The sequence below is a fragment of the Dromiciops gliroides genome, chromosome 1 (assembly GCF_019393635.1).
Source record: "Dromiciops gliroides isolate mDroGli1 chromosome 1, mDroGli1.pri, whole genome shotgun sequence".
Taxonomy (NCBI): domain Eukaryota; kingdom Metazoa; phylum Chordata; class Mammalia; order Microbiotheria; family Microbiotheriidae; genus Dromiciops; species Dromiciops gliroides.
In genome coordinates, this window is record NC_057861.1 from 529085499 (window position 1) to 529113165 (window position 27667).

At 36.3% G+C, this 27667-nt stretch overlaps 1 protein-coding gene across 1 annotated transcript in view; it reads right to left on the reverse strand.

The window, feature by feature from the left end:
- Window positions 1–8021: 8021 nt before the first annotated feature.
- FOXK1 (forkhead box K1) overlaps window positions 8022–27667 on the reverse strand; it is a 119767-nt gene continuing 100121 nt past the window's right edge. The window contains exons 3-9 of the mRNA XM_043984891.1: window positions 19315–19471; window positions 18386–18532; window positions 17129–17322; window positions 14464–14630; window positions 14011–14292; window positions 12226–12450; window positions 8022–11936 (exon numbers count right to left, since the gene is read on the reverse strand). Coding sequence (XP_043840826.1) covers window positions 11719–11936; window positions 12226–12450; window positions 14011–14292; window positions 14464–14630; window positions 17129–17322; window positions 18386–18532; window positions 19315–19471 — 1390 coding nt within the window. The 3' untranslated portion in view covers window positions 8022–11718. The remainder of the gene's footprint in view (window positions 11937–12225; window positions 12451–14010; window positions 14293–14463; window positions 14631–17128; window positions 17323–18385; window positions 18533–19314; window positions 19472–27667) is intronic.

Genomic DNA, 27667 nt, shown 5'->3' on the forward strand with positions numbered 1-27667 from the left:
TAGTACATATAGTTGAAGGTGATTTTAAAGCTTTAAGTAAGCTCGGTAACGAGAAGATGGGTCACAGTCATTTGTTTCTGTTTTCTTGTTAAACAATCTAATTTTTTTTTCTCCAATAAGCTTTAATTTCATGTATTTATACATCTTTGGTTAATGTTCAACACAGGGGTCCAGCAACTGTGAAATGAGTTCTTTTGGAATAAATAAAAGCCTCCAAAGGTTCATAAGGCAATCTTGATGTCTATATTGCTAAACCCTAAAGACTGAATCTATTGAACGATTTTGTGGTTTTGCTTCTTTCTTTCCTTTTCTTTCTTTCTTTCCTTCCTTTCTTGCAGGGCAATGAGGGTTAAGTGACTTGCCCAGGATCACACAGCTAGTACATGTCAAATTTCTGAGGCTGGATTTGAACTCAAGTCCTCCTGAATCCAGGGCCGGTACTTTATCTACTGCACCACCTAGCTGCCCCCCTTGCCTCTCTTTCTAAACCTACAACAACCAATTAGTCAAATGAGCTCACTGGACATCTAGGATTAGATAAGTTATTATCTTTACTCTTTCTTGTTTTTTGAAAAACTTAAAATATAATGAGTTTGCTGACCTCACATCAGGACTCATAATACAGATCTTACGAAAGAAATTATAGCAAGGAAAAATTCAACCTCTATTTGTATTAAATGTTTAGATATAGTAAATTTGAAAAATAAAAAACAAATAAAATGTACTTAGCTGAATGAAATACTTACTCAGTTATGAATACTGGAAAGCCTTGATACCAGAAACATTTGGTCAACATACATCTTTGTAAAAAATTCAAGGCAGTAATAAAACAAAAGTATAACTTTTAACCAAAGCTTTAAATTTCAGCTGAATAAAGGAATACACTTTACTGCAATTATTTAAATACCACTCAAATGCTTATCGTTTTAGGGCATCAAATACTGCATGTATAGCATGACTGCTAAAAGGAGTAAAGCCAACTTAACAAACAGGAATACATAAAATGAAGAGAATGAGGCACATATTGATGGGTGTTTCCACTTGGCTCTGTTTAAAAGTAAAACAGAGGATAGTAAAATCTATCTTAGACACTTCTCATCCAATTGATTTTGATAAGGCATCTTCTATCAAACAAGAGAGAAAGATCTGCAAGGAGCCTTTTATCCATTGCAACACCACCTTTTGTACCAGAAGTGACTTTAGATGTGTCAAAAATATGTTGTCCTCTATATAGTTGATCTAAGGTAGGTGTACTGAGGATAAAGATGTGTATCCCAGCAAAGGGGAATTAGGTGCTACTTTGGAAAAGCAGCAGAAAGAGAAGGGTGGTGGAAGAAGTGGGGTGAAGAAGGGTGAGGGGAAGTGAAGTAGAGAAGAGTGGTGAGGAGTGGATGATAAGTAAATTACATATCAACAATTCTGAAGTTCTAAATATTTAGTTTCAGGAATTTCACAAAGCAAGGGAGTAGTCCATGAAACAAAGCTCTCTTCTCAAGCGCCTAATCCCATGTAATGCCAAGAATCTAGGAGCATTAAATGACCCCAAAAGGAAATATCATAAATGTCCAGGACAAAGTGGAACTGTTTGCCCAAGAAATATGCTGTGATCGAGCACATATGGAATGTCTTCTCTGCCAAATTGACTCTTTCTAGTATTAATAGGATCCAAGGGAAAAATAAGATAGATTGTTATCATTTGTTTATCATTTGCATCAATATAAGCAGCTCTAACTCAAAATAATAATAAATTGCTATAAGCCAGGAACTGTTGGGACCAAGATTTCCTATATATACTATTTAAAAGGACTACACACTGGTTTTGGGGTGTCATCTCTTTAATATATAATTTTATTTCTGGTTATAGAAACAAATGCTAAGAGGAGAAGCAAAACTTCTCCCAACCACATACATCAATTTTAGATAACAGATAACAGAACAGTTAAAATAAATGAAAAAAAGTAGAAATTTTAAACTTTGTTATAGCTTTAAAACATTAACGTCTGATACAATTAGAAATCACATTCAGATCTCAAATTACTTAAAAAAAAAAGTATGGCTCCTTATAAAAAAAATACTGTATCCCATTTGAAATGAAAACACAGGTCTAACCTTAGATGCTGGTTTTTCCATCTTTATGATAGTCCTCTTTCCTCACCACCCTGTTAGCTGGTTTTTACACCTTAGTTTCCCACAATTCATATAAACAGACCAGTTTGGTTCCCCCCTCCCCCCTACAGATAGTGAGACATTACAATATGATATGACCTAAAATTTACATCCAATGCCATAGACCCAAGCTCCCACTTTACAGAGACACCACCTGCTTTTTAAAGCACTGATTATTAAACAAGTTGTGAAAAACACTTTAAACAGCCACCGTAAAAAACAAAACAAAACAAAAAAAACCCCAACAACACACAACAAAACACATACACACATATGCACACATTCTCACACTCAAAAGTATCTTTACATGTTTGGATAAGAAAAAACAAAAGAAAACAATCCACAAAGCTGGCTTTATCTTATCCACTCCCTTAAATTAAGTGCCAAACTGTCAGGCAGAGGAAGAGACTCTCTCTATAGCTTCTCTTTTAGTCATCTGTACATGTAAGGGATAACTGAGGTTCGGTCTTCCTGAATTTAGCCAAGCCCAAGAAAATATTCTGGAATCTGGATATTTTTTCTTCTTTCATCTAATCTTCCCTGGTACAGGAAACAATCCACACAAAATGAGAGGTTTTGGGTAAAACTGCCTTTCTTTAAAAAAAAAAGGTTTTGAATTTTAAAAGTTTCTCCATTTGTATTTTTTTTAATGTTTAATATCTAAACCAGTTAGTTTAGCTGGTTAGAGAATAATGCTAATGAATCTAAGGTCATACCTTCCAGCAGAGAAAAGAACAACTTTGCTTTACAGCCAGCCACTGACTTCAGCAGGCTCACACTTTGTGCCACAGGTCACAAAAGTTAATGAATGAGAGTATGGCTGCTGGTTCAACACACCAATCACAACAAATGAAAACTCACTGCCAAAGTGCACAACATACTGACCTTTGCATATGAAGGACATCAATTATTTAACACAATCAACTCTCACCTTTTGAATGTAGCAGATACATGATAGCTACATATCCTACTGAATCAAACAGCTGGATTTGAAAATGTTTATGCTCGCCGAGTGAAGAAACTATCCCAGAATTTTCAGATACTTTAGCTCCCTTTTAAAAAAGAAAGAAAACAAAACTTCTTCCCCTTATTTGTTAGTTTCAAAAGAAAGGTCATCTTTGTAGAGTAGACTTACCCTTTTAAATTTCAGAAACATCACAATAGCCCTGATTTTTCTATGACCTTTTCGGAACTCCTGTGCCAGTCTACGAAAAGCTAAGAAATCACGATGTAGCTGGTTTACTTTTCAGTAAAGTAGAACGGGAACTTAGTTTGATTTATCTTTCACAGCTATCTTTTTAATGGAGGTGACTCATTTTCAAACTATTGTAAATAAATCAATTCCTCCATGACTCTACCCATGTTGAAGGCCAGAATTCATCAACATTGCTCTAGCTTTTTCTTCCCAGGAACCATTACTAAAACTTGTATATAACCAAAGAATGTAAAAACTGATCATTTTTGAAAATAGCATTTCTCCTATGAAAGCAAGTAGCTCTAAACTAAATTAAAAAAACACACAAAACTTTCCTAAAGTATGGGACAGAAAATGGTATGACCATTATTTAAAAGATAAGAAAGAGAAATGGAAATGCCTAAAATGAACTAAATCCTAGGAAAATATTTTAATTGGGTTTCTGGAATACAATGAAAATACTTGGAAGTCATTTTGTTCCTACTTGAAGACAGCACCTTTATGAGTATGCCAAGTTCATTACAACTTCCCCAAACATCATAAAATGAAATTTGTATTTGAAGGGTCAGAAATGCAATAAAAATGCTAATTACACAAATATTTATAATAATTAGCTTTAGGGGATAATGTCATAGACCAATGGGGGCTTAAAACTTTAGGGACAGATTTCAGTCAATAGAAATATCATTTTGAGTAGATACTCTTATAAGTGCAATGTCATAGTTTTTGATTAGAGGTTTAACATCCTGTTTGTAACTTGTATGTAAATTCAGATGCACAGACAGGTCATCAATACTAATTAACCCTGCTATCCTCCCTTCTCTTAACTCTTGTATGTACTTTTCATCTAACTTCCCTTATAATTTCAAGATTATCCCTCAGGTCAACCCTATCCCTCCTTGTCCAGAAGGAAACCAGGAAAAGACTATTTCAAACAATTATGAATTTCAGTGATATAGTATAAAAAAAATAAATTTAAGGGGACCCTAGGACTCAGGCATTCTAAAAGTACATTTCCTTCTTTCTCTACATGCCACTTTATAGGAAATATTAATTTGAAGGATGGTTATAAGAAAGATCTCTCCTAGTAGAAATATAGCTTTTATTTTCAAAACTATATGGAATAATGGGAGAAAGGGAGACCTCTACTGCATCAAGGAGATACAAAATGGAGAAACAATATAGTCCTGCCAGAGAAAGGATATAGTTACTGGATACATAAGTCTAAGGACAAGAAAGCTCAGTCTCCATTTCCTAAGCTACACTCTATGTACTACATTCTCCTAGGATTAGTGCCTGGTTTTAATAGTAATATCCATTTGTATAAAAGTAATTTAAAGTACCATTTATATTCAAAGGGAATAGTTATGCAAACATACAAATTATGTTATATACATATTCATAAATGTGTTTAAGAATCTGGGACATAAATGAGAGAGAATTTATTTTCTGTTCTCTTAATGAGTTATGGCTTGTTTCTGAATAAAGAGGGCTGGTTAGGTTAGGAAAGGGATTTTTTAGAAGATCTTTATCTCTTTCCTAGCAGCAAGATTTTAAGTAAGTTATAAAGAAATAGTCTCCCTTCTTCAATATGAGATCTCCAAAGCCACATCCCAAAGAAATTTATGACTTTAAAAATAAATCAAAATTATACCTCAAATTATACCTTTTCTATTTAGCTTAAGGAATTGCTTTTCCCAACACATTCAGTGAAATGGCAGTATTTTAGACTGCTTTCAAGAGAAAACCTTAATGGTTAGGTAATGAACACCATTCTTCCAGGCAATTGAGATGGAAACTTTGCTACAACTGTACTGTGCTGAGTAGGAGGATCCTTGAGGCGGATATAACAGGCCAAGAAGACCCAACAGCTGCTCCAGTGAAGTCGACAGATATATGATAGGAGTCACTTAATGGATGCTGATCCAAAGAAAGCAATATCCGGCCCAAACTCCCCCAACACTCTGGGCAGCAGGAGCCTGGGGTGAGGTACACTCAGGGAGCAAGGGCACTGTCTCCCTGCACAAAACTATACAGCACAACTGAGAATTCCTGTAATGCAACATTTCCAAGTTTTTATCGTGCACTAAATGTATCTATAGATAAAATGTAGAAAGCTGTTGTATCAAACAGAGAGAAGAGATACAATGAGCATAAGGATGAACGGAACCATATCCTGAGCATTTAAAAAAACCCTGATGTGAAAAAAAGGATATGGGGAAAAGAACTTCTAATGAGTGTCATAAATATAAGGACACAATTTGGGAATAGTGGGAGGTGGAAACACAAAAAGTCAAGAGACTTCCACTGCAGGTTTATCTAACTCTTACCTCAAGGAGATTAAACGAAATCTCTGAAGCACTTGTGTCCTATGTATATAGTAATTTGGTCTCTATAGCAGCAAGAAAACTAAAATGCTTTTCATTAAATAACATCATTCCTAGGTAATACTATAATAAAGACAACTCACAGTAAGGTTGTAGGTTAAAATTTTCATTGTAAGAAAAAACACTAACTTGTGGATTAAATAAGATAGAGGGTTTTTATTTTTATTTCTATTTATGTATCACTGAGGTATAACCCATGACAATGATGATGACACCATTTAGCATTCATATAGCCTTTATATTTGCAGTGTTTTACAATCATTTTGGCCAGTTATTAGTTTTTAGCATAATAGTGCTCTTTTCAGCAGAGAGGTACAAGAGACATACATATGCACAATGGTTGTTTTAAAGTACTTTTAAAAATATCCAGAGGGTGCAGAATTTTCCCTAAAGTAGATATTCTTTCAGGGGAAGAGAAGCAAACAAGATAAAAATGGAATAGAAAAAACAAAGAGGACAGTTCCTTATATCAGATGAAGTTATTTAACTGCAAAACTTCTGAGTGAAAAAGAAGATATGACAATGCTTTGTAACCTCTGTCCCTCAACTGTATTTTTTGTTCAAATTCTTCATGTTTTAATAACCTATGAAAAGAAGACTCTTCTAATACTTTTCCACATTCAGCCAAAATTTTGTATGAAAGGTAATGACATCAGACCTGCTGCTGGTCTCAATAACACATCTATAAAGTAAAAAGACATGTAACATTTTAGAAAATACAAAACAAAAAAGGCTCGCTCTCTCTCATCGGAACTCTCCAAATTACCTAGTAATGGCACTACTTAAACTCAAATTTCTAATAAAACCAGTTTATACCATACACTTCACGTTGAAATGTCCCTTTCATGGCAGTTCTTAATTATTTTGAAGAAATAACAAAAGTCTGATGAATTCCCATCCCATTCTGCCCAACAAAATACTCCAATGACAATTAATGGAATATGTCTCATGGCCTTAGGACTAACAGAGTTGTCATGCAAAATGCTCGTACACCCATATAGTAGTCTAAATAATAACACTGTCACTCAGGTTTGAATAGTATAAGCATGCAAGCATAATGATTGATATTCCTTTCACCTCTAAATTTTTTCTTTTACTGTTTTACTTATTGGGGGCAGGGGAGGAGAGGGAGGGTGGTAAATGAGAGAAAAAAGGATAAGTAAGCAGTCTATAATGAATACACAAAACCAGATGCCCTCAGGAAAACTGATGGGACATTACTCCAGACTTAGAAGTCACTATTCATTCTACTTCTTATTTATTCCCACTGATTTGTTAGAAAAGCTTCCGATCTCTTCTCTGAGCAATGGATTCAGATCACTTTAAAATGCAATTCATCCAGGGGGTTAAAGCTACCACTAAACAGTAGGCAAACAAAGTACTAGCTACCAAGGTAATGGATATGACAGAGAAACAAACAACACTTATAAGAGGAAAAGGTGTGTCTGGAACACTATTTTGGTACATTTCAATTGATTTTTTAAAAAAAACTAAGGCAGCTCTCCTAATTTTATGGGAGGGAAAAGCTAATTTTTCCTAAACTAAATGAAGGGGAAATAGGTACATGTGTGTATAAACACATATGTTGCTATAAATACACACACACACACGTAAATTTAAGGAACTCAGAAGAAATAAGAAAATAATGCATCTGAGTTCCCAAAAGTCATTTTAATTATACCATTTTATATTCTGCTTACAGGAAAAAAAAACTGATATTTGGGCAAAATATCATAATTTTTTAAAAAAAAATCACACAGTGAAAAAAAAGGTAAGACTGATACTTGTTCTGATAGAATAAATGGATATTGTTCTTATAGGAAGAGGTAAACTCATGGGACAAAACATTAGATTAATAAACTCATTGAGGTTAGGGACCCTTTCATTTCTTCTGTATCTCCCCACAGTACTTAGTATAATGCTCTATTATGTGAAGATTCAATAAATAACAGAATTACTGACCTTTGGTGCTTAACATTAATCACATATTGACTTCTGAAGCATAACCTTTGGTTGTGATGCCTTAATAAAAGAAGATAGGTGGTATTCTCTACATATTGCTATCCAAATATCAACACAGTTAAAAATTGTCTACCAGCTGTTGTAAGGGCTCGTCAATTGTGAAGTATTGTTCTTAATATATTCCAAAATCACCACAAAATACATTTAAGGAGAATGAATATTTAAGCTAACTGGTAGAACTTTGGGGGGATTTTCATATCTGGTGTGTGTGTATGTAGGTGTATATATGTGTGTATATATATATATATATATATATATATATATATATACACACACATACATATATAAGTATATGTACCTATATATAAGTATATATACATATATATTAATACAAGTATGATTTCCTGAATTCTTAAAAAATTAAAGTTCTTTATAAGCAAACTTCCTGCTTTGTTTTCAGGGGAGCCATAAATGGCAGGAGGCAAATGTGAAAGGATGGAAGGAAGACAAAGATGAAATGACTTGGAGCATTAGAGCAGCACCTATCAGACAAATTTAGATACACACTGCTTTCCTGGCTTCAGTCCCAAACGGTAAAGGTTCTTTCCAGGAATTTCTAAAGCCACTACACATCCCACTTTGGCATTTCTGCCAGATATTTCTGCCACAAACATTGGCTTAGAAGATATAAGGCAATATTTCCTGGCTATAATCTAAACCTTTCTAAGGTTATTAAAAAACAGAGGATCTATAGAGGTAATGATTTCCCCAATGTCTACCACTTTTCTGCTGACCTTGATCCTTTTTATTTCCTTCATCATTCAACTCTTGCAGAAGCTTAAGGTGCTAAAAATCTCAAGAAAGGGAAATTCCTTCCACTAAAATTTTGCTGTTTCCCTCCTCCCCTATTCACTGCCAAAGTTTGCACAGATAAAGCAGTTAGTGCTTTCTTATATCAATAAAACAAACTAACAGATGGGAGCAGTAAGTTCAGAAGAAACAACAACAACAACAAAAATGTGAGCCACTGTTTTCTCCCAACATGGAGTGTTCTCTGCAGAAAATCCCAGCTTGGAAAGGAGAAAGTCTGTGGTACCCATGATAACTGAAGACCAAATATAGCTCCTACCACCATAAGCCATTTCCCTCTCCTAGGTTATATACAAGGAGTACTCAGAACAAATACCAATTAAGGATGGTTAAAGAAGCAATTGGTGACCCTAAAAAGTCACTAATTACAGATCCTCTAGCCTGAACAAGGCCCTTGTTTTGTTAGTAACTGAAGTCAGTGCAGAATGAAGTCTGCCTGACATCAATTAATTCATCACTCATCTCTCATTCTCTCTGTCAATCAACTCTAATTTCTGTCTGTCTCTTTCTCTCTCTCTCTCTCTCTCTCTCTCTCTCTCTCTCACACACACACAGATACACACACACACACACAGACACACACACAGACACACAGACACACTCTCTCTCTTAAGAAAATGTAAGTGTAGAATGGAGCATAATCTATCATCATTAAAGGTGGGCAAAGTATCTCTGAGAACTACATTACTGGTTATCTCATTCCCACTGCTCTCACTTTTTTCATACTTAATATTGCATGGATATCAATAATGTTTTTGTGGCTGTGGTACCATTTTAAAACTTGCTCACATAAACATTTTCCCATTTCCCTTTATTGGGAAAAATGGAGCATTTCATGAAGGGCTCAGTAATTTTTTATAAGAGGAGCCAGTTCCCTATGATCCTGACTGAAGAGAACATAATAGTATAAAGGGGGACTGGTCGAAATCTCTTTTCCTGGTGTCTTCACCAGGCCACCTTCTTCTTAAACTTCTGGTTAATTCAATGGGTTCTGATCACAAATTGTTAATTTCTAAAGTGGGATTAATGCCCACTGCTTTGAATAATTAAAAATAAAATAAACAATTAATTCTTTTGTTTTAAAGCAGAAAATTAATGGTTAGTTCCTAATTCCTATGAAATTTTCTTGTCTTTAATTTGTCTTATATATTTCTTGGGGAAGTTTTGAACACCACTGCAGTTTTTCTGACAGAGTTCATAGAGTGGAACCAGCTTTAAAGAGTTAACTGGTTGGGGTGGGTAGGAAGGGGGTAAAGAAGGCTTTCTTCTAAAAAAAGAAAGAAAGAAAAATATTTCCTGATACTTAAGTTTTGTGTACATTTTTTTCCCTCCTAATGTTGACTATTGGGAGAAGCAGCACCAAAATATTTAGGAAATAATTTTCTAACAGAAGCATTCCTTCATCCCTTCTGCAAATTGCTGAAGAAAACACATAGATAAAAATCTGAACAGACAGTAATATTCCATATGTTCCCATTTCCTTTCAACATACTGCATTTTCCTAAAGAATACAGGTTCATTAAATTGAAGCGCTTTGTTCACTTTCCTTAAGAGAGCACTGCTATTTATTTATTTGCTTGTTTCTTTGTTTTTAGCCACAGAGAATTCAGACAGACAGGATGACTAAACCCTGGGTGGATACCAGTGGATACCAGTGAGCAACTTCATTATTTGGGAAGGTAGTTTCCATTACCTTGAATTGACCCCAAAGACTCTGATGTTATAGATAAAGGAAATTTTTTCCAACTTCAATGATAACCTGTGAAAGAAAACTAGAATTTGGGTAAAATTTAAATGAAAAGATTTGAGATTACAAAACTGCATTCAGCTATGCTGAGAATATCTTATATTAGGGTCTTATATTAGGTCATAGGGAGAACAGTTCCATTTTTTTGTGAAACAGAGGAACCTCTGCTCTATTTTCTTTCCCATCAAGTGAGCCACGTGGTTCTATCTAGAACACCTAGTTATAATGGAACTTTACTACTACTGCAGGAAAGACAGCACAGAGGCTCAGTTCTGATTAACATTCACTCCAAATACTGAACCCTGGATAATATGGTTATGATTTAGTCCATCTGCTTTTCACCAGTCTTTCACCCAAAGGACTTTCTAACAGTACTGAGGCAAATACATGTTCTAATGCAGGAAGCTAGCATAATTTCCCCTAACATGACATTAATAGTTACAGCTGTGGATTAACTCCATGGTGTGATTAATGCATGCATCATGCATGTAAAACTAAAAACAAAAACAAAAAGGTTGGCAGGGAGCATTCCCTCAACTTCTGTCCAAGATGCATTAAAAACACATAGTACATATCTGAACAAAGCAAGAAACATTGTGGGGTCAAAACCAAACCAGTTAAAAATAATACTAATGTCAATACCTCTCTTTTTGCCTTTCTATGAAAAAAGACATTTATGAAATAACAAATTGGTCAATTTCTGTTGCTCTACCACCTGGTCCCCACCCCAACAGCCTGCTCTCAACCTCCTACATAAATAACAATTCATTCTAAATACAATTATTTTTCTTTAAAAGGATTGTTTGTCGGGTACCATGCTACTTTAATGCTGTCACTATGATAACCTGTGTCAGTCTTCTTGTGATGGTCAAGGCTGCTTCCTTAAGAACATCAATGTCAAACTCTGAGAGGCAGCATTAAGGCATTGGAGAAATAAGGAACCTTCTTCTTATGGAGCAGACATTTGTGATACATTCCTTGAGATACTGAACTGCAATCTCTTCCCCAGCCTCTTCAAGAAAAGGCTGGGGAAAGACAGGAGGTGCTGAAAAAAACAAAAAAAAGAATTCCCAGCAGTCATACAATCAGTTGTCTGTATTTGTTTATGTGGGTTTTTTGTTTTGTTTTTTTTTGTTTTGTTTTTTAACTAAAAGGTATGGAAGAGAAAAACAAAAGTAAAGGCTGAGCTGAATTCCAGGTACAGGTAGATGGAAGCTTTTCCCAAGCTTTTCCCAATCTGTTTGGCACCTCGAGATCTGATGAGCTGTGGAGCTGTCTTTCCTATCTCACTTTAAGATAAGCGGCTGTTCAGGCAGTTTACACTTCTGTTCTACCAATCCTTTTGATGCGCCTTCTGCTCCACCTATATTCCAGCTCCTTTCCCAGGTACTTCATTCACCGGTTCCTTGCCCTTGTGGGGTTGTAGATGTTATCACCCCTGCCTGTGCCACAACAGTTCCACTGGGTTCCTCCAACCGAGGTCTTTTGACATCTGGCTCCCCTGAGGAGGCTGCTGGGTCTTCAGGGCCCACTTCACACACTCGTGTAACCACTACAGGAGTGGACGAGCTAGCCTGGGCTGCGAGAAGTTGCAGTGGGTTTGTAAGGGCTGGGAATGGAAGAGACACAGATTTAATATGTAAAATTAAGATCAACACTTGTTCTTCTGAACAAAGGTCAAAATTGCCTTTTTGGTAATTAAGTAAAAAAGCAGCTTACTACCACACTCAAAAATTATGATGGAAAAATCTACAACATACTCAACTGGAGGACATCTATGAAAGCTCTACTGAGAAAAACATCCCACATTTTGCATTTATCATAACAAAGATTACACAGCAAGAGAAGTGAGAAGAATCTAGGGAAGAAAATGAATGCAAAGACTACTAAAATCTTACCATAAGAAGTGCCAGTGATGCTATTGGTAGGAACAGCATGCTTTCCATTTTGTGTCACTGCCCTAACTGGGAGCTGGTGTTGCCCAATGGTCACTGGTGTTGCCGGCTGAAGTATTGTAACTGTTTGTCCTGGAACTCCCTGAGCCATCTGACTGGCAACCGTCTGGATGACTCGGCTGGCAGTTGGAATTGTCGCAAATGCGATTGTAGGCTTATCTTCCAATGCTACCAAAATTTAAAAAACACCGTATTACAGACAAACTAACAGAGACATTTCTCTTAATTTTTATTTGACACCAACATATCAAGATTGATCAAAAAAAAAAAAGGAATAATGTCATTCAAATTCAGGAATACAGATCCTATGGGTAACAGTACCGGGTAACAGCACTGCTTGTGGACAGTTTCAAGGCACTCAATCACTTAAAGACACTATATGTTGGGGCAGCTAGGTGGCGCAGTGGATAAAGCACCAGCCCTGGATTCAGGAGGACCTGAGTTCCAATCCGGCCTCAGACACTTGACACTTACTAGCTGTGTGACCCTGGGCAAGTCACTTAACCCCCACTGCCCCACAAAAACAAACAAACAAAAAGACACTATTTGTTGAAGGAATGTTGACTGAAAATGGGAAAAATCTGGAGTCCTTGTTAAGCAGAAAATTTTTAAATGCACTGTCAAAAGTCCATGATGTTGATTAAATGAAAACTTCAAGAATCCCTTAATTATTTCCAAACAAACTGAAAAAGATGTTTCCTATAGAGCACATAAGTTAGTTTTAAACAAATTTACATCACTTTTTAAAAAAAGAAATATCAAAGAGCTGTCTGATTATATTTATGTCTAAGCAGTACCACCTTATCCACACAAACGATAAAACTAAATCATAAGAATTCTTCATTTGATTAACATAATCACTCAAATGGCAAATATCCATAATTTGATTTTAAAAACAAAACGTCAACAATGTTTTTATTTGCCTGGGGTGTCACAAACGTAGTCAGTCGCTCACAAAAATGAAATTCTCCTATTGGCTGTGCCACAAAAATACTGTGAAGAGATAAAGCAAAGTGATCAAGATAACAACTAAGAGATGTTACTTAATTTAAAAGAGCTGAGTCAATTTTTTTTTTTTTTGTAAACAGTGACTTAAATTTTACTACTAAGCTCTTAAAAGTCAGAATTTCTAGTTTGGAAACAAAATATTCATTTAAAATTACTTCTATAGACTCTTCACTAGAGGTCCTCTTGCTACAATTACTACCACATTTCCATAGGTTGATTCTTTTTATGTTAAAAAATTTATATTTCATTTTAGAAAAGATCTAGATACTTAGGGAATATAATCTTGAAGAAAAACTACCAAGTATTCAAAGAAACTGGTTTTGTGATCTACTAAATAAAGGGAAGTATAATTAATGCAAATGTAGTTTAGGCATTGCAGAAATGCTTTTTAAAAAATCATCTTCAGGGGCAGTTTTAGGTGGCACAGTGGATAGAGCACTGGCCCTGGATTCAGGAGTACCTGAGTTCAAATCTGGCCTCAGACACTTAACACTTACTAGCTGTGTGACCCTGAGCAAGTCACTTAACCCCAATTGCCTCACTAAAAAACAAAAAACAAAACATCTTCATGTTGTTGGCAGCTACACTTCTGCCACAACCCATCCATGCTTCCACCTGTACTGTCTGACATTCCAGAAACCAAGTTCTAATTCAGTTTATTTTTTTACAAAGGCCAAAATTGTCTCCATTAAGAACTAATGAAATTACCAGATAGGTTACCTCTTGGCTCACTGCCCAAGTCCAAAACTGTGCCTGCTGCTTCGTGGCTATTTCCTGCTGTGCCCTGACTGGTAAGTATGTATCCATTAGCTGAATTAGCAGATGTGGTCACAACCCTGACCATTGTAACAGTGGGAGCTTGCTGCACAACATGAATTGCATGACCAGAAGGCTGCTGTGAAGTCACTATTGAAGCTGGCATGTAAGCGACTGGTTTGGCCACGAGATTAGATGGTCGGGGAGGAACAGCCATTATCACCGGCTGAGCACTAACAGGAGAACCTAAAGAACACAAAAAGTGAGAAAGAGAATCAAGTCTACACATGACATGGTCTTTGAAAAAATTCTCCTGCCATCAGTTCTGGATCAAGAGTAGAGAATTTAAAAAACATATCAGCACATAAAAAAAACAAAGAAAAAAAACCCCTTATCTGCAAAACAGATAACCCTTACCAGGTGCACTTTGTGAATACCGATACTCTGGAACAGAGGCTAACTTTGACCCAAAATCATGGTCATGTGGAATGGGTGAACCCTCCCGAGACAGGCACTCTGGAGTCTGTAGGCCACTAGAATGAGGGGACATTAGCCCTGGATGAGTAGGTGAAGCAGGAGCACTCCTTAAAAAAACAAAAGAAGCACCATGTTATGTCAGTAAAAGTCCAAAGGGCTTAAATATAATGGTGGCAAGAAATGAAAAAAGAAACTAAACAGAAAACTCCAACATCTTCATCGCACATTCCATCCCTTTGCTAAACCTCTCTTCTACTGTTCTTGCCCCCCCTAATATATTTCCAACACAACCATTCTTGGCAGTGACAGCTTGCCAACTGACAACATAAAACCAGAGTTTTAAAGCTCTATTAAGTGAGAGGAGAGTGCCTTGTTTGTGGCTTTGCAATAAAAGCTACAATTCAAGAGCATTTACTCCTTGACTGAGATCAGCCAGCCTTCCATGAACATGCCTTAGCACCCTGCAGCTAAAAATCATAATTTCAGATGGCCCTTATTTCATATGTGTATGTGTGTATACACACATACATATACATACACACATAAATTTTCAATGTGCAAAAATTCACAGGTGAGAAAGCAAAAGCAGTACTGGAGAATACGACTTGTTTTACATACCTAACAAACATATAACAAATGAACAAATGAAAAGTTCATTCATTTTCATTAACTAAGGCTCTATAAAACCTTCCATATTCAGCAGGTTATTGCCGGCATGTGATTTCTGGTCAAAGAATGGGGCTTATGGAGCAAAGGTGGACTTCAGAATATTTTGATCAGCTTCTGTTACTAGAAACAGGAAGGCTATCAAGCTATTTCAATTAAGAGACAGAAAGGAAGAGGAGCAAAACTGAGTGAAAGAGAAAAAGAGACAGGGCAGGGGGAGGGAAGAGGGGAAAAAGCCCTTTTAAAAAGAATTAGGGGGAGATTGAAGATGTAAGAGCAGCAGTGTCTAAAATAGGACTGATGGGGGATGCAAAGAGTACAGGTAATCAAAATTAAATTGCCAATAAATATTTAAAACATTTTTATGAAAAATTACCCAGTCTCCTCAGCTAGATAGTCATCTTTAACTCTTCTCCCTCCTCCGTTCCCACATACATATGTCTCCTCTCTATTGACTCTTACTTTCGAATGACTGATTTGTGCATTGTGCCTTGTGCTTTCCTCTATTCCTACAGTTTAGATTACTTAACCGCTCTTCTTTTTTGTTTTTTTTGTTTGTTTGTTATGGGGCCATGAGGGTTAAGTGACTTGCCCAGAGTCACACAGCTAGTGTCAAGTGTTTGAGGCTGAATTTGAACTCAGGTCCTCCTGAATCCAGGGCCAGTGCTTTATTCACTGTGCCACCTGGCTGCCCCCGACCAATCTTCTAACTAACCTTCCAGCTTCCAATCTTTGTAAACTTAAATTCATAGTACATACAGACCTGTCTTACCAAAATATCAGTTCATTGAGTCCCTCCCTTATTGCCCATTAAGTCAAATCTCTTCTGTTTAGCTTTCAAAGTTATTTATAATCTCGCCCTACCCTACTGATCCAGTTTTATTTCCCAGAACGCCAAGATAAATTCTCTGCTCTAGCCAAGCCAATGCCTTCACTATTGTCCCAATAACATCAAACTAATTTTTATCCTTCATTCATGTTGTTAACATTCCTGGAACATCCTCTTGACTAATCATCCAAATCCTATTCAAAATCTAGTTCAAGATCTGCTGCTGCTTCCCCCAAACCTTCCTTAAGTATTCAAACCCATACCCATTTCTTCCAGTTCTAAACTCCCACTGTTCCTGCAGTCAGTACTATTTAATTGTTCGCTAACTCTTAGAGACAGTGTGTCATTTCCCCAACTAGATTGCAAAATGTAAGCTCCTTGATGGCAAAGATAAAAAAAAAAATCATCTTCTGTATCTCTCAAAGTGCCAGGCACATACTAAGTGTTCAATATATGGCTATTGGTTGACCAAATGACTTGACTAACATAAAATGAAAAACAGTTTAAGGAACAGTGGTTACTTTCATGAAAAATTTCTACTCTATTTCTATTTTAAAGTGAATCAAGTGTTCTAGAAAATAAGGGCTTTGTTGGAATACTCCAAAGTTTGTCAAAAACTATTTTGTAAGCTCCTACCCACACTAACATAGCCAACAAATCTTTGTTTTCACTGCTCTTATCATAAAAAGACTGGGATTCTCAATGACAAACTATGACAAGTAAGTAAAATGTTGTAATATGAATGTATAATTTATACCAGAGACTAAATTTTAAACTATTTATACAAGTAAGTTTTCTGTTTGAAGTTACAAATTTTAAAATAGAAAACTATTTCCAGTGTCATTTTATTGCTTTTATATTAATGTATACTTTTATTTACCATTTAAATTAATAAGTATATTTTACAGGGTTATAAACCATCATGCTCAAGTAGCATCAAGTAGCAATTGACCTTTAAAACATTACATTAATTTCTGAATCATATTATTAAAAGATTTGGATGCTTTTGAGAGCAAAAAATACCAAGTCTCTTCTCTCTATTTAAAGTGAAATATCTTTTTCTAATAGTTTCAGAAAAGAAAACCAGAAGTGGGACAGAGTGATATTTACCTTGATGATAAGGGCCCAAAAGGGGTTCGAAAACAGGAAACTCCTCTCTGTCTCCGTTTCCGGAATGCCTGTTCTACTAGCTTGGCCTCTGACGCTGGGTCAATGCGCCAAAAGGAACCCTTTCCAGGCTCCTCCTGAGAACGTGGGACTTTAATAAAGTAACGGTTCAAGGAGAGGTTGTGTCGAATAGAATTCTGTAGGGAGGAAAAGGCAGATCCACCAATTATTGACCAACCTGGAAACAGCTCAAACAGCACCAAGAGATTATAGTAATATTCCTGTAAAATGGAATCACAAAATATGAAAAATAATCTGAACACTAAACTAAATATAGAAAAATGACCATGAAAAATGTATTAAATTTGTGGCTGACAAGGTGTGTTTTCTTTTATCATTGTTTGGGAAGAAAGTGAAAAGAACTTGCAAAGAACACCATCATTTTTCTGTGTTTTATGACATAGAACGGTTATTCCCCATTATACAGACAACAAAAAAGAATCAAATGTCATAATGACTATCAATAGCCCTCCTGGGGCTTGTCAGTGACAGAGCTGAGATTAGTGGTCACTTATCTAGCCCCAACTTATTTTTCTAGCTTTATCTGCCATTACTCCCCTTTACACATCTTATGCTCAAGTCTAATTGGACTCCTAAGAGAGCTTGGCCAAACCATTTCAACTTAATGGGCCACAGTGAATTAATCTAATGGAAAGAGGTCTAGATCTGAAGTCAGGAGAGAATTGGACCCAAACTCTGCCTCCCATACTTACTAGCAGTTATGGAAGCATCAAGTCACTTAATGTCACTAAATCCTCAGTTCCCACATTTAAAAGAACTGTAAGAACCTATCTGCAGGTTTGACAGGAGGAGATATATATATACACACACACATATATGTATGATATATGGTATGATATATATCACCTCCTTAAAGCATTCTTCGAGTCTCTTTAGCCATTTTTTTGATACCATAACACTTCATATACATTTCTCTCACGGCACTTTTTGGGAAAGTTTATATCAGAATCATTTGCCAACTTGTCACTTCTCCTTGAGGCCAAAAACCCAACCAGGGAAAAATTAAATTCAATTTTAGACCTTGGAAGGGCTTAGCACATTGCCTTGCACTATGTAAGTACTTAAAATATATGTGTTCAATTATTCAAACTGAGAAAGCTAAAATAAACATCTATGTTCTGACCTTCACTGAGAATTTTCTGAAGAATTTCAGAGAATTAGCAGAATTTTCAAACTCACCTGCCAGCCCTTGTCAGCAGTCCTGTAGTAAGGGTAATGCTTGGTGATATGGGCATAGATCCCACTTAGTGTTAACTGTCTGTCTTGGGCTGAGGATATAGCCTGAACTATTAACTGAGCATAAGAATATGGTGGTTTTGATTCATCCTGAAGAGAAGAGAACACAATGGAGGTCTGAGAGATAGCAAAATACAAATCAAACTTATTCACGTCACCAAGAGAACTGGGATTATCTCAACTTCTTAAATTAAGATCCAAATAACTTGTTCTGAGATTACAGAAAACTAGAAAATATGTATTAGTTTAAACTTATCTCCATTTCTTTCCAAATTTCTTTCACACTCGGTAGAGGCTGGAAGTTAGCACAAGCACATGATTTTGAACTTCTTTCTTTACTTCCTCCACAAAGAGAAATAAAACTAGATTATATGGTAGAAGAAAATGAAGTCCATAAAGAAAAATCAGAATATGATTTTACATGGGGATAGATTGCAACTCTGCTTAAAATTTCTAACACAGACTCTGAAACAGCTCTGTCAATAATGAGTATAGAGGGTTCATTAATGTTTTTAGTGTCATGGACTCCTTTGACAATTTGGTGAAGCTGAGAAAGCTTCTCAGAATAATGTTTTTAAATGCATATAATACAGAGTTACAAAGGGAACCAATTATATTGAAATACAATTCTCAAAATACTTTAGAAAGCAAATTCACTGACCCCATGTTAAGAACTCCTGAAGCCAAATATCATTTATATGTGCCTGATATCAAAGCACAATACCTAATAATCTACCAAAGCATATTATATATTATATATTGCATATACTTCATACCTATGCAATGCCAATTGTGATACTAACCAGCAATAGTTTATTTATATGGAATGCTGTGGGAAGGTTCTCAGGAAATATCTTTCTATCTCAACAAACCTTTGGGCTGTCCCCTCCAGATGTGTCTGCCTGTTGCTCTGATGCGGCTTTTGCTGCAAATTCTGCAGCCAGCTGCAGGTCTGAGGTGACATTCTGAACAAAGCGATATCCTGAAGATCCAGCACCACGAGGACTGGCTGGGCAGGAGTTGGGAACACTAGAGAAAAAAGATACAACAAGATTTGCTACCATTACAAAAAGTGGGGTTTTTTTAAGTGGTTCCTGAATAATGAATTGGAGACAATAAATAAAATTAAGAGCAGAAGGCCCCTTTTATTCTATATATTTTATTAAGCTTTATAACCCCTTTTTAATAAAGTATAAACTAAAAGTACAAGGAAATCACAATATATAAATAGCTGAGCTGATAACATTTCTTGCCCCTTGGATAGGAGTTTCATCATCTAAGAGGCTGATATTGCTATATTATGGTAGAAACTGCATACAAGGACACATGGGAATAGATGCCCACACTCATTCTTTTGCATTGTATTTTTACATATTCTCATCTGATCACCTGTTGTATGATGATGCTACAATACTTTCTCTCATGCTTAAGAAAAACCAAGGACCAGGGCCCTCAGAAATCATATAAAACACCAATTCTCTCTTAAAGCATAATCATGTGGCCAACCAGCCTTCAGTAATGCAAAATTCCTTACCTTGCAAGGCAATCTATTCCATTTTCAGGTAGATCTTATTGCATAGAACTTCTTCCTTATATTGAGCAAAAAAACCCCCAACATTTGCTTCCCAATAACTTGGGACCTACTGGTCCTGGTTCTGCCCTCTTCAAGTCACACGGAATAAGTTTAACCCTTCATTCACCAGACAAACCTTCAAATACTTGAAGACAGCTGATATGTACACACACACACACACACACACACACACACACACACACACACTCCTTCCCTCCTGTGCCTTCCCTTTTCAAGGCTGAACTTAAGTATCCTTGCTCAAATGACATTGTTGAGAATTATTATCACCATGATTCTATTCAATGTTTCTTCTAAGATGTAGCATCCAGTGTTGAGTATACTGTTATTAATAACCATCCCTTTTAAAGTATTATTTGAATAATTTAACATCAGTAACTTCCCCAAACACCGGTTTTCTCCCATTACCAATAAATCATCTGCTTTGTAAAAAGGAAGAACATTTAAGCCAAACTTACTGAAAAATTACTATATTCTGCTATATACTAATATAAATAAAAATGACTACATTCTGTAGCTAAAGTCCCCCCTCTCTTGATAAAGTATATTTCATTATCTGTTCTTCAGGACTTTCTCTCTAGGTCACTTCAATTAGTCTCATTTCAGCTGTCTTTTAGTGTACTTTTTTGCTTATATTAATATAAACACTGTTTAGACTGCCCTCCTGGTTCAACTGATTTCACTCTGTATCAGTTCATACATGTCTTCTTATATTTCTCTAAATTACTCATGTTTGTGATTTCTCAAAGCACAATAGTGTTCTATTATATCCATATGCCAAAATTTGTTTAACCATTCCCTATCTGATGGTGACTCATGTTTCTGGCTTTTTAATACTTCAAAAAGTGCTTCTATTTAATATTCTGCCATGTATGGAGCTTTTCAGTCCTTGACCTCCACGGTATAGAAGTGTATTAGTGGGATTGCTAAATCGAAGTGTATGAAAAGTTTGGTGACTTTTCCACATAATTCAAAATCACCACCCCTTTTTTCTAGGCACTATAATTTAATTAACACAGCCTAAGTGCATCCACATCACACTGCTGGCTCTTATTGAGTTTGCTATATAAACTTGAGTTTGTTAAATGAGTCCCTTAATATGGGCAATATAATAACATTAGAAAAATAGGTTGATAGATAAAGGACCTTAAGTTCTACATTAGCATTTTTATTGTGGAAAGTATTTCCACTTAGTGATCCACAAGGTGGCACTATAAGAATAGGAAAGCTAAAAGGGCTATGCATATAAAATGACAAATGGCAAGGAACCTAACATGTGTTATACCAACCAGAAGCATGGTGGATTCAAAGAAATCAACAACAAAACTAGTCTGTGGTGATAACACAACCTGAGTACAGAGACAAAGTTACTCAAGAAAGATTTGATGTAACTGTCCTTTAGTTAGGTTTCCTCTGTGAAACCTAACAAATTCAGGAGATCCCACATTTCATTGTACTCCAAAACTATATTCCTTATACTCTCTGATCTCAAGTGTGATGATGAGTGAGTTAAGGACCTTCTTCTCCTTACCTCTTTTCATTTTGGTGAGACAGAACGAGTTGAAAAGGATTGGCAGGTGTGGGTAGAATGCAATTTATATCATGTTATGACATTATCTTTCCATGAAAACCCATCCCTCCTCAGTGCTTCCCTATTTCTGTCAGTGTACCAGCATCTTTCTGGTCATACATGGCCAAAAGCCAGGTATGATCCTCAATTCTCCCTCCTAATTCTCCCTCACTCCACATACTAGATTAGTTGTGAAATATTGTTTCTACCTCTGCAACATTCCTTTGCATCCATTTCTTCTCTCTACTCCACACATGCCATCACCCAGAGGTTCAGGCCTGCAACACCTCTCACCTGGACAACTGCAATGTCTTCCTCCTAGGCAGTTTTCTTCAAGTCTTTTCCCACTCCAATATATCTATCACACAGTTGGCAAAGTGCTTTTCCTAAAGCCCAGGTCTTACCAATGCACCCTCAACCCCCAATTTAATAAACTTCAGTGGGGCTTCCTATTATTTATAGGATCAAATAAAAACTCCTCTCTGGAATTTAAAGCCTTTCACAGCCTTGTCCCAACTTAACACTCCAGTCTTGTTATATGTTACTCCCCTTCTTGTATTTTGCAGTCCTATCATACTGGTCTTTTTGCTGTTCCTTACAATCATACAAAAATACCAGTAAATATCCAAATACACCTATAAAATAAGGTGGTTTACCACTCATTAAATGGAAGCACATAAAGAAGAATAATATTTATATTAAAAAACTTTCTGCTGAATTGGAGATAATTCGTTTTTATTTGCTGTTTTTGTATTATGTATGGTAAATATCTACACACAGAAAAATACTGAAAAGCTGATATGTTAACTGAAGGTTATGACCACTTATTTGTTTGTTGAGTTATCTTTCAACAAAAAGGTTTCTTAAAGGCAACTCACCTTCTTCTAACTATCTTGATCAAAATGACTAAATAATTAATTGCTATTATACAATTCAAGTCTGCCCTATCCCCCAAGGACATACACAGGAATTTGGAAAATACTGAAAGTATATTCAATTACATTGCTCTCAAGAGCAAAACATTCTTTTTGTACTATTGAAAAATAAAATTTAGGGGCAGGTAAGTGGTGCAGTGGATAAAGCATTGGCTCTGGATTCAGGAGTACCTGAGTACAAATTTGGCCTCAGACACTTGACACTTACTAGCTGTGTGACCCTGGGCAAGTCACTTAACTACAACTGCCCCACTTAAAAAAAAAAAAAGAAAAAAGAAAGAAAGAAAGAAAAATAAAATTTAAAGATTTGAGATATTATTTATTTCATCTATCTCATCATTTCTAATTTTTGTGTTTATATATACACACATATGCATGATTTATTATTATGATGGCATATCATTTAGAAATAAATGAATACACATGTTGGGGGTTTATACTCAAATATTTTTTACTGATGGGGTGAAAGAAAAAAAAGACTGGAGAAAATGGATCTAGTTTACCCTTTCCTCTCTACTTTCTCACCCCCATTCCTCATTTACAGAAGACCTAGAGAAAAAAGGTACTCTGCCCAATGTCACAGAACTAGTCAATGGCAAAGTCAAAACTAGAACCTAGGTTCAGTGTTCCTTCCATGGCAGTGTTATGACATTTGGGAAAAAACTAATATATAATATGAAGTTACTTGAGATTTCTTAGATGCTCTAATTCCAAGAGCTACTACCTTTTAATTTGGGGGGGGGGGCAGGGCAATAAGGGTTAAGTTCTTAGATGTCCTATAGACATCTTGGGGGGGGGAGGGGCAATGAGGGTTAAGTGACTTGCCCAGGGTCACACAGCTAGTAAGTGTCAAGTGTCTGAGGCTGGATTTGAACTCTAAGGCCAGTGCTTTATCCACTGCGCCACCTAGTTGCCCCATGCCTCATTCTTTAATACACAGGTTAGTAACAACAGTATGGATTTATATAAAACATCTATTTTGATTATGTTTTTCTATTTTATTTCCTCTATAATATAAATTCATGTAGAGTTATATCCAATTCTAAGTAATTGCTCTATGAATATTTAAAATTTGATTCTAATCATTGGTTTATTTTCCATAATTGAGAGATGCCAGGTATTTACTTAGTATGTTTAGATTTTGAAACTTATTTTGACTGTAAAATATTCTAAAGATATTCACCATATATAGGGTGCAAAAAAACAAAAAAAAGAAAATATTGATAATGGGGATAATCACTAAATAATTGGTAAAGGGAAAAAACACTGGTTGAGTATAAAAGGTAACAAGGGCAGCTAGGTGGCGCAGTGGATAGAGCACCAGCCCTGGATTCAGGAGGACCTGAGTTCAAATCCGGCCTCAGACACTTAACACTTACTAGCTGTGTGACCCTGGGCAAGTCGCTTAACCCCAAATGCCTCACCCCCCCCCCAAAAAAGTCAAACAGAGAACGAAAGGTAACAAGGTCTGACAACTAATTCATTAATGAGATGAGTTCAACTTTAGAGCTAAACAATATCTCTTTCTGGAATTTGTGAATGGGAGCCAATTATGTGACTGTTTCAAAAGCACTTGCTCACTTCACCAATATTTGGTTGAGGCATCTAATTTGAGAATGCAGAAACTTCCACTCATTAAGAGAATAGAGGTTGCTGCAAGTAAGAAACCATAGAATAAAAGTAGCCTTTTCCGGACTTATTCAAGATGCAAAAGTCAGAAAGAAATTGGGGAGGGTGAAAGAGGAAGAAAAGGGTTGCAGAGACAGAGAAGACCAAGGGGCCATCTAAGTATTAGTGTATTCCAATTAATTGTGAATTGTTGTTTTTCTAAGTTGATTTGATTTGTTTTCTAAATGATTCCATTTTGTAGACAAGGAAATCATCTGCGGTTTCAAATTCGAGAACACAAAGAATTGTATTTATGAAACGAAGTGCTTTTCCCTGGAGGGTCTGCATTGTACATTCTGAAAAATAGAAACAGCCTTACAATGCATTCATTACTAATAGGGCCCCTAACTCTCCTCCAATCACAGAGCTAACATCTTTTTTTTTCCCCTGCTTCCTGACAGCAATACAACTGAGGCACTCAACACAAGTCTGGAAAATCTAGGCTAACTGAGGTGAAAATCAGGAAGTACAGAGCAGAAACTTACTTCAGAAAACCTAAGGAGGGGAAAGCATGAAGAGACCAAAATAATCATAATAATCATCATCATAATCCAGTGTAGTTACAAAAGAAGCATACTTTATCCTGCCCTAGATAATGATAATTTACTGGAGATAAGCAACAGGGCCCATCTCTTTCAAGAGAGTCTTTTTAAAAAAGGTCATGGTGGATTTATGTCTAAGCCCAGGAAGGCAAAAACCAAAGAAAAGCTCATAGCTCCCTACAGTATGATTTCAGATAGAAATAAAAAACAAAGCTCAGCAAAACCTGACTCAGGAAAATGAAAAGAGGAAACAACTTTTTACAGTACTGAACTACTGAGTCTGATTTGTGCTGACAAATTCATTTGGGAATAAAATCAGACTACACTGAGTTTAGAGCTAGGACATAATATAATATTGCAGTTTATTGACTTGCTGGAATTCTGAGAGTTTTTCCAATAGTGATTGGTCAAGGGAGAACGTCAATTTGCTCACACAGCTTTTTTGGTCTTCAAAGGCTAGTGCCTCAGTACTCTGAATTCAGTTACACTCTAGAAAGTTCACTACAGTCAAGAGAACTGTAACTGACAACCAAGTGTAATTAGCTAACCCTTACATTAAACCACCCCCAAAAGGGAATTAAAAAAAAAAATTAGGAGGGGCAGCTAGGTGGCACAGTGGATAGAGCACCAGTCCTGGATTCAGGAGGACCTGAGTTCAAGTCCAGCCTCAGAGACTTAACACTTACTAGCTGTGTGACCCTAGGCAAGTCACTTAACCCCAACTGCCTCATTAAAAAAAAAAAAATTAGGGGGCAGCTAGGTGGCGCAGTGGATAAAGCACCGGTCCTGGATTCAGGAGGACCTGAGTTCAAATCCAACCTCAAACACTTAACACGTACCAGCTGTGTGACCCTGGACAAGTCACTTAACCACAACTGCCCCCCCCCACAAGGCACCATATACCTATATAAATCAGAGTGCAATAAATCCCTGTTAGTCTAAAAAAATCACCCAAATGTTTCCAGGCAGAGGATGCTGTCCTACTAATAAAACTGGTGGCATGATTTTTATCCTTTGAGACAACACAGAGGAACCACAGGCAGCAGTTTTAAGAATCTGACTGAGAAACCCGAAGTGTCTGATATTGGAGTTTTATTCTGCTACAGTTAAATTTACTGAAGTTTAAGAATCAAAATACATTGGGGGGGGGGTGAGGCAATTGGGGTTAAGTGACTTGCCCAAGGTCACACAGCTAGTAAGTGTTAAGTGTCTGAGGCCAGTTTTGAACTCAGGTTCTCTTGAATCCAGGGCTGGTGCTCTATCTACTGCACCACCTAGCTGCCCCTCAAAATACATTTATTTATATATTTGCATTACATATATACAACCATGTCACAGGGAAACAAATGTCAGAATACTCTGGTAGTATAAAGGGCACCAGGAACCCCAGGTTGGATTCTATACCCCAGATTCTATACCGATCTTTGCTACTTAGCCCTCTGACCTCAGCCATGTAGCTTCTGGGTCCATAAATTTGATAAGAATGAATATTTAGCATTGATCACAGAAATTCAACAGATTAAACAGGGTCCAGCACAAGTGACCAATCGATTCTAACTTCCTAGATTAATGGGATAAAAATCGTCTTCTGGAACTGAGGGACGTATAACTAATGACTACATAGGAATAGAGATTGGGCCTGTGATTTCAATGGTATAGGGTATTCCAATGTGAGGAAAATCCCTCTACCAGTGTAGGTCAGGAACTTCTCTGCAACTCATAGTCTTAGATTATCATGAACCCTTTCCGGAATAATTTTTTAAATGCATAGAACACATAGAATTTTTAATTTTTTTAAAATAATAAAAATTTTTATTTATAGTTTTGGGTTCCAACTTTTATCCCTCCTCCCCTCCCTCCCCTCACCCTTTCTTGAAGCAGTAAGCAATCAGATTTAGGTTATACATGTACAATTATGTAAAACATTATCATATGACAAGGAATTGGAAATTGAAGGAATGCCCATCAATTGGGGGAATGGCTGAACAAGTTATGGTATATAAATGTAATGGAATACTACTTACAGCACTACTGTGCTGTAAGAAACGATGAGCAGGTGGATTTCAGAGACACCTGGAAGGACTTACATGAACTGATGATGAGTGAGATGAGCAGAACCACAAGAACATTGTACACAGTATCAACAACATTGTGTGTTGATCAACTGTGATAGACTTGACTCTTCTCAGCAATACAATGGTCTAAGATAGTTCCAAAGGACTCATAATGGAAAATGCTCTCCAAATGCAGAAAAAAAGAACTGTGGAATCCAGATGCAGATTTCTATTTTTTTGAGGTTTTCCCCTTTTGCTCTGATTCTTCTTTCACAGCATGACTAATGCAGAAATATGTTTAATGTGATTGTACATATATAACCTATATCAGACTGCTTGCTGTCTTGGGGAGGAGGAGATAGGGAGAAAAATTTGAAACTAGAAATCTTTTAAAAACAAATGTTGAAACTATCTCTCCATGTAACTAGAAAATAAAATACTTTTATGAAAAAAAACCATTACTCTAAAAGTCATTTTGTATAAGAAAACTTGATAAAAGAAAAAATTAAAGAAATTGAAAAATAGAATGCTTCAGTCTGTGTTCTATCAATATCAGTTCTTTCATTGGAAGTGGATAGTATGTTTCATCAATAGTCCAAACTTTGGGATGGTCTTGGATCATTGTATTGTTGAGAATGGTTAAGTCTTTCACAGTTCTTCGTCAAATAATATTGCTGTCTCTTTGCACAACGTTCCCTTGGTTCTTCTCTCTTCACTATACATCTGTTCATACAAGTCTTTCCAGGACTATCTGAAATCACACTGCTTGTCATTTCTTATAGCACAATAATATTCCATCACCATCATATACCACAGCTTGTTTAGGCATTCCCCAACTGATGGGCATCCCTTTGATTTCCAATTC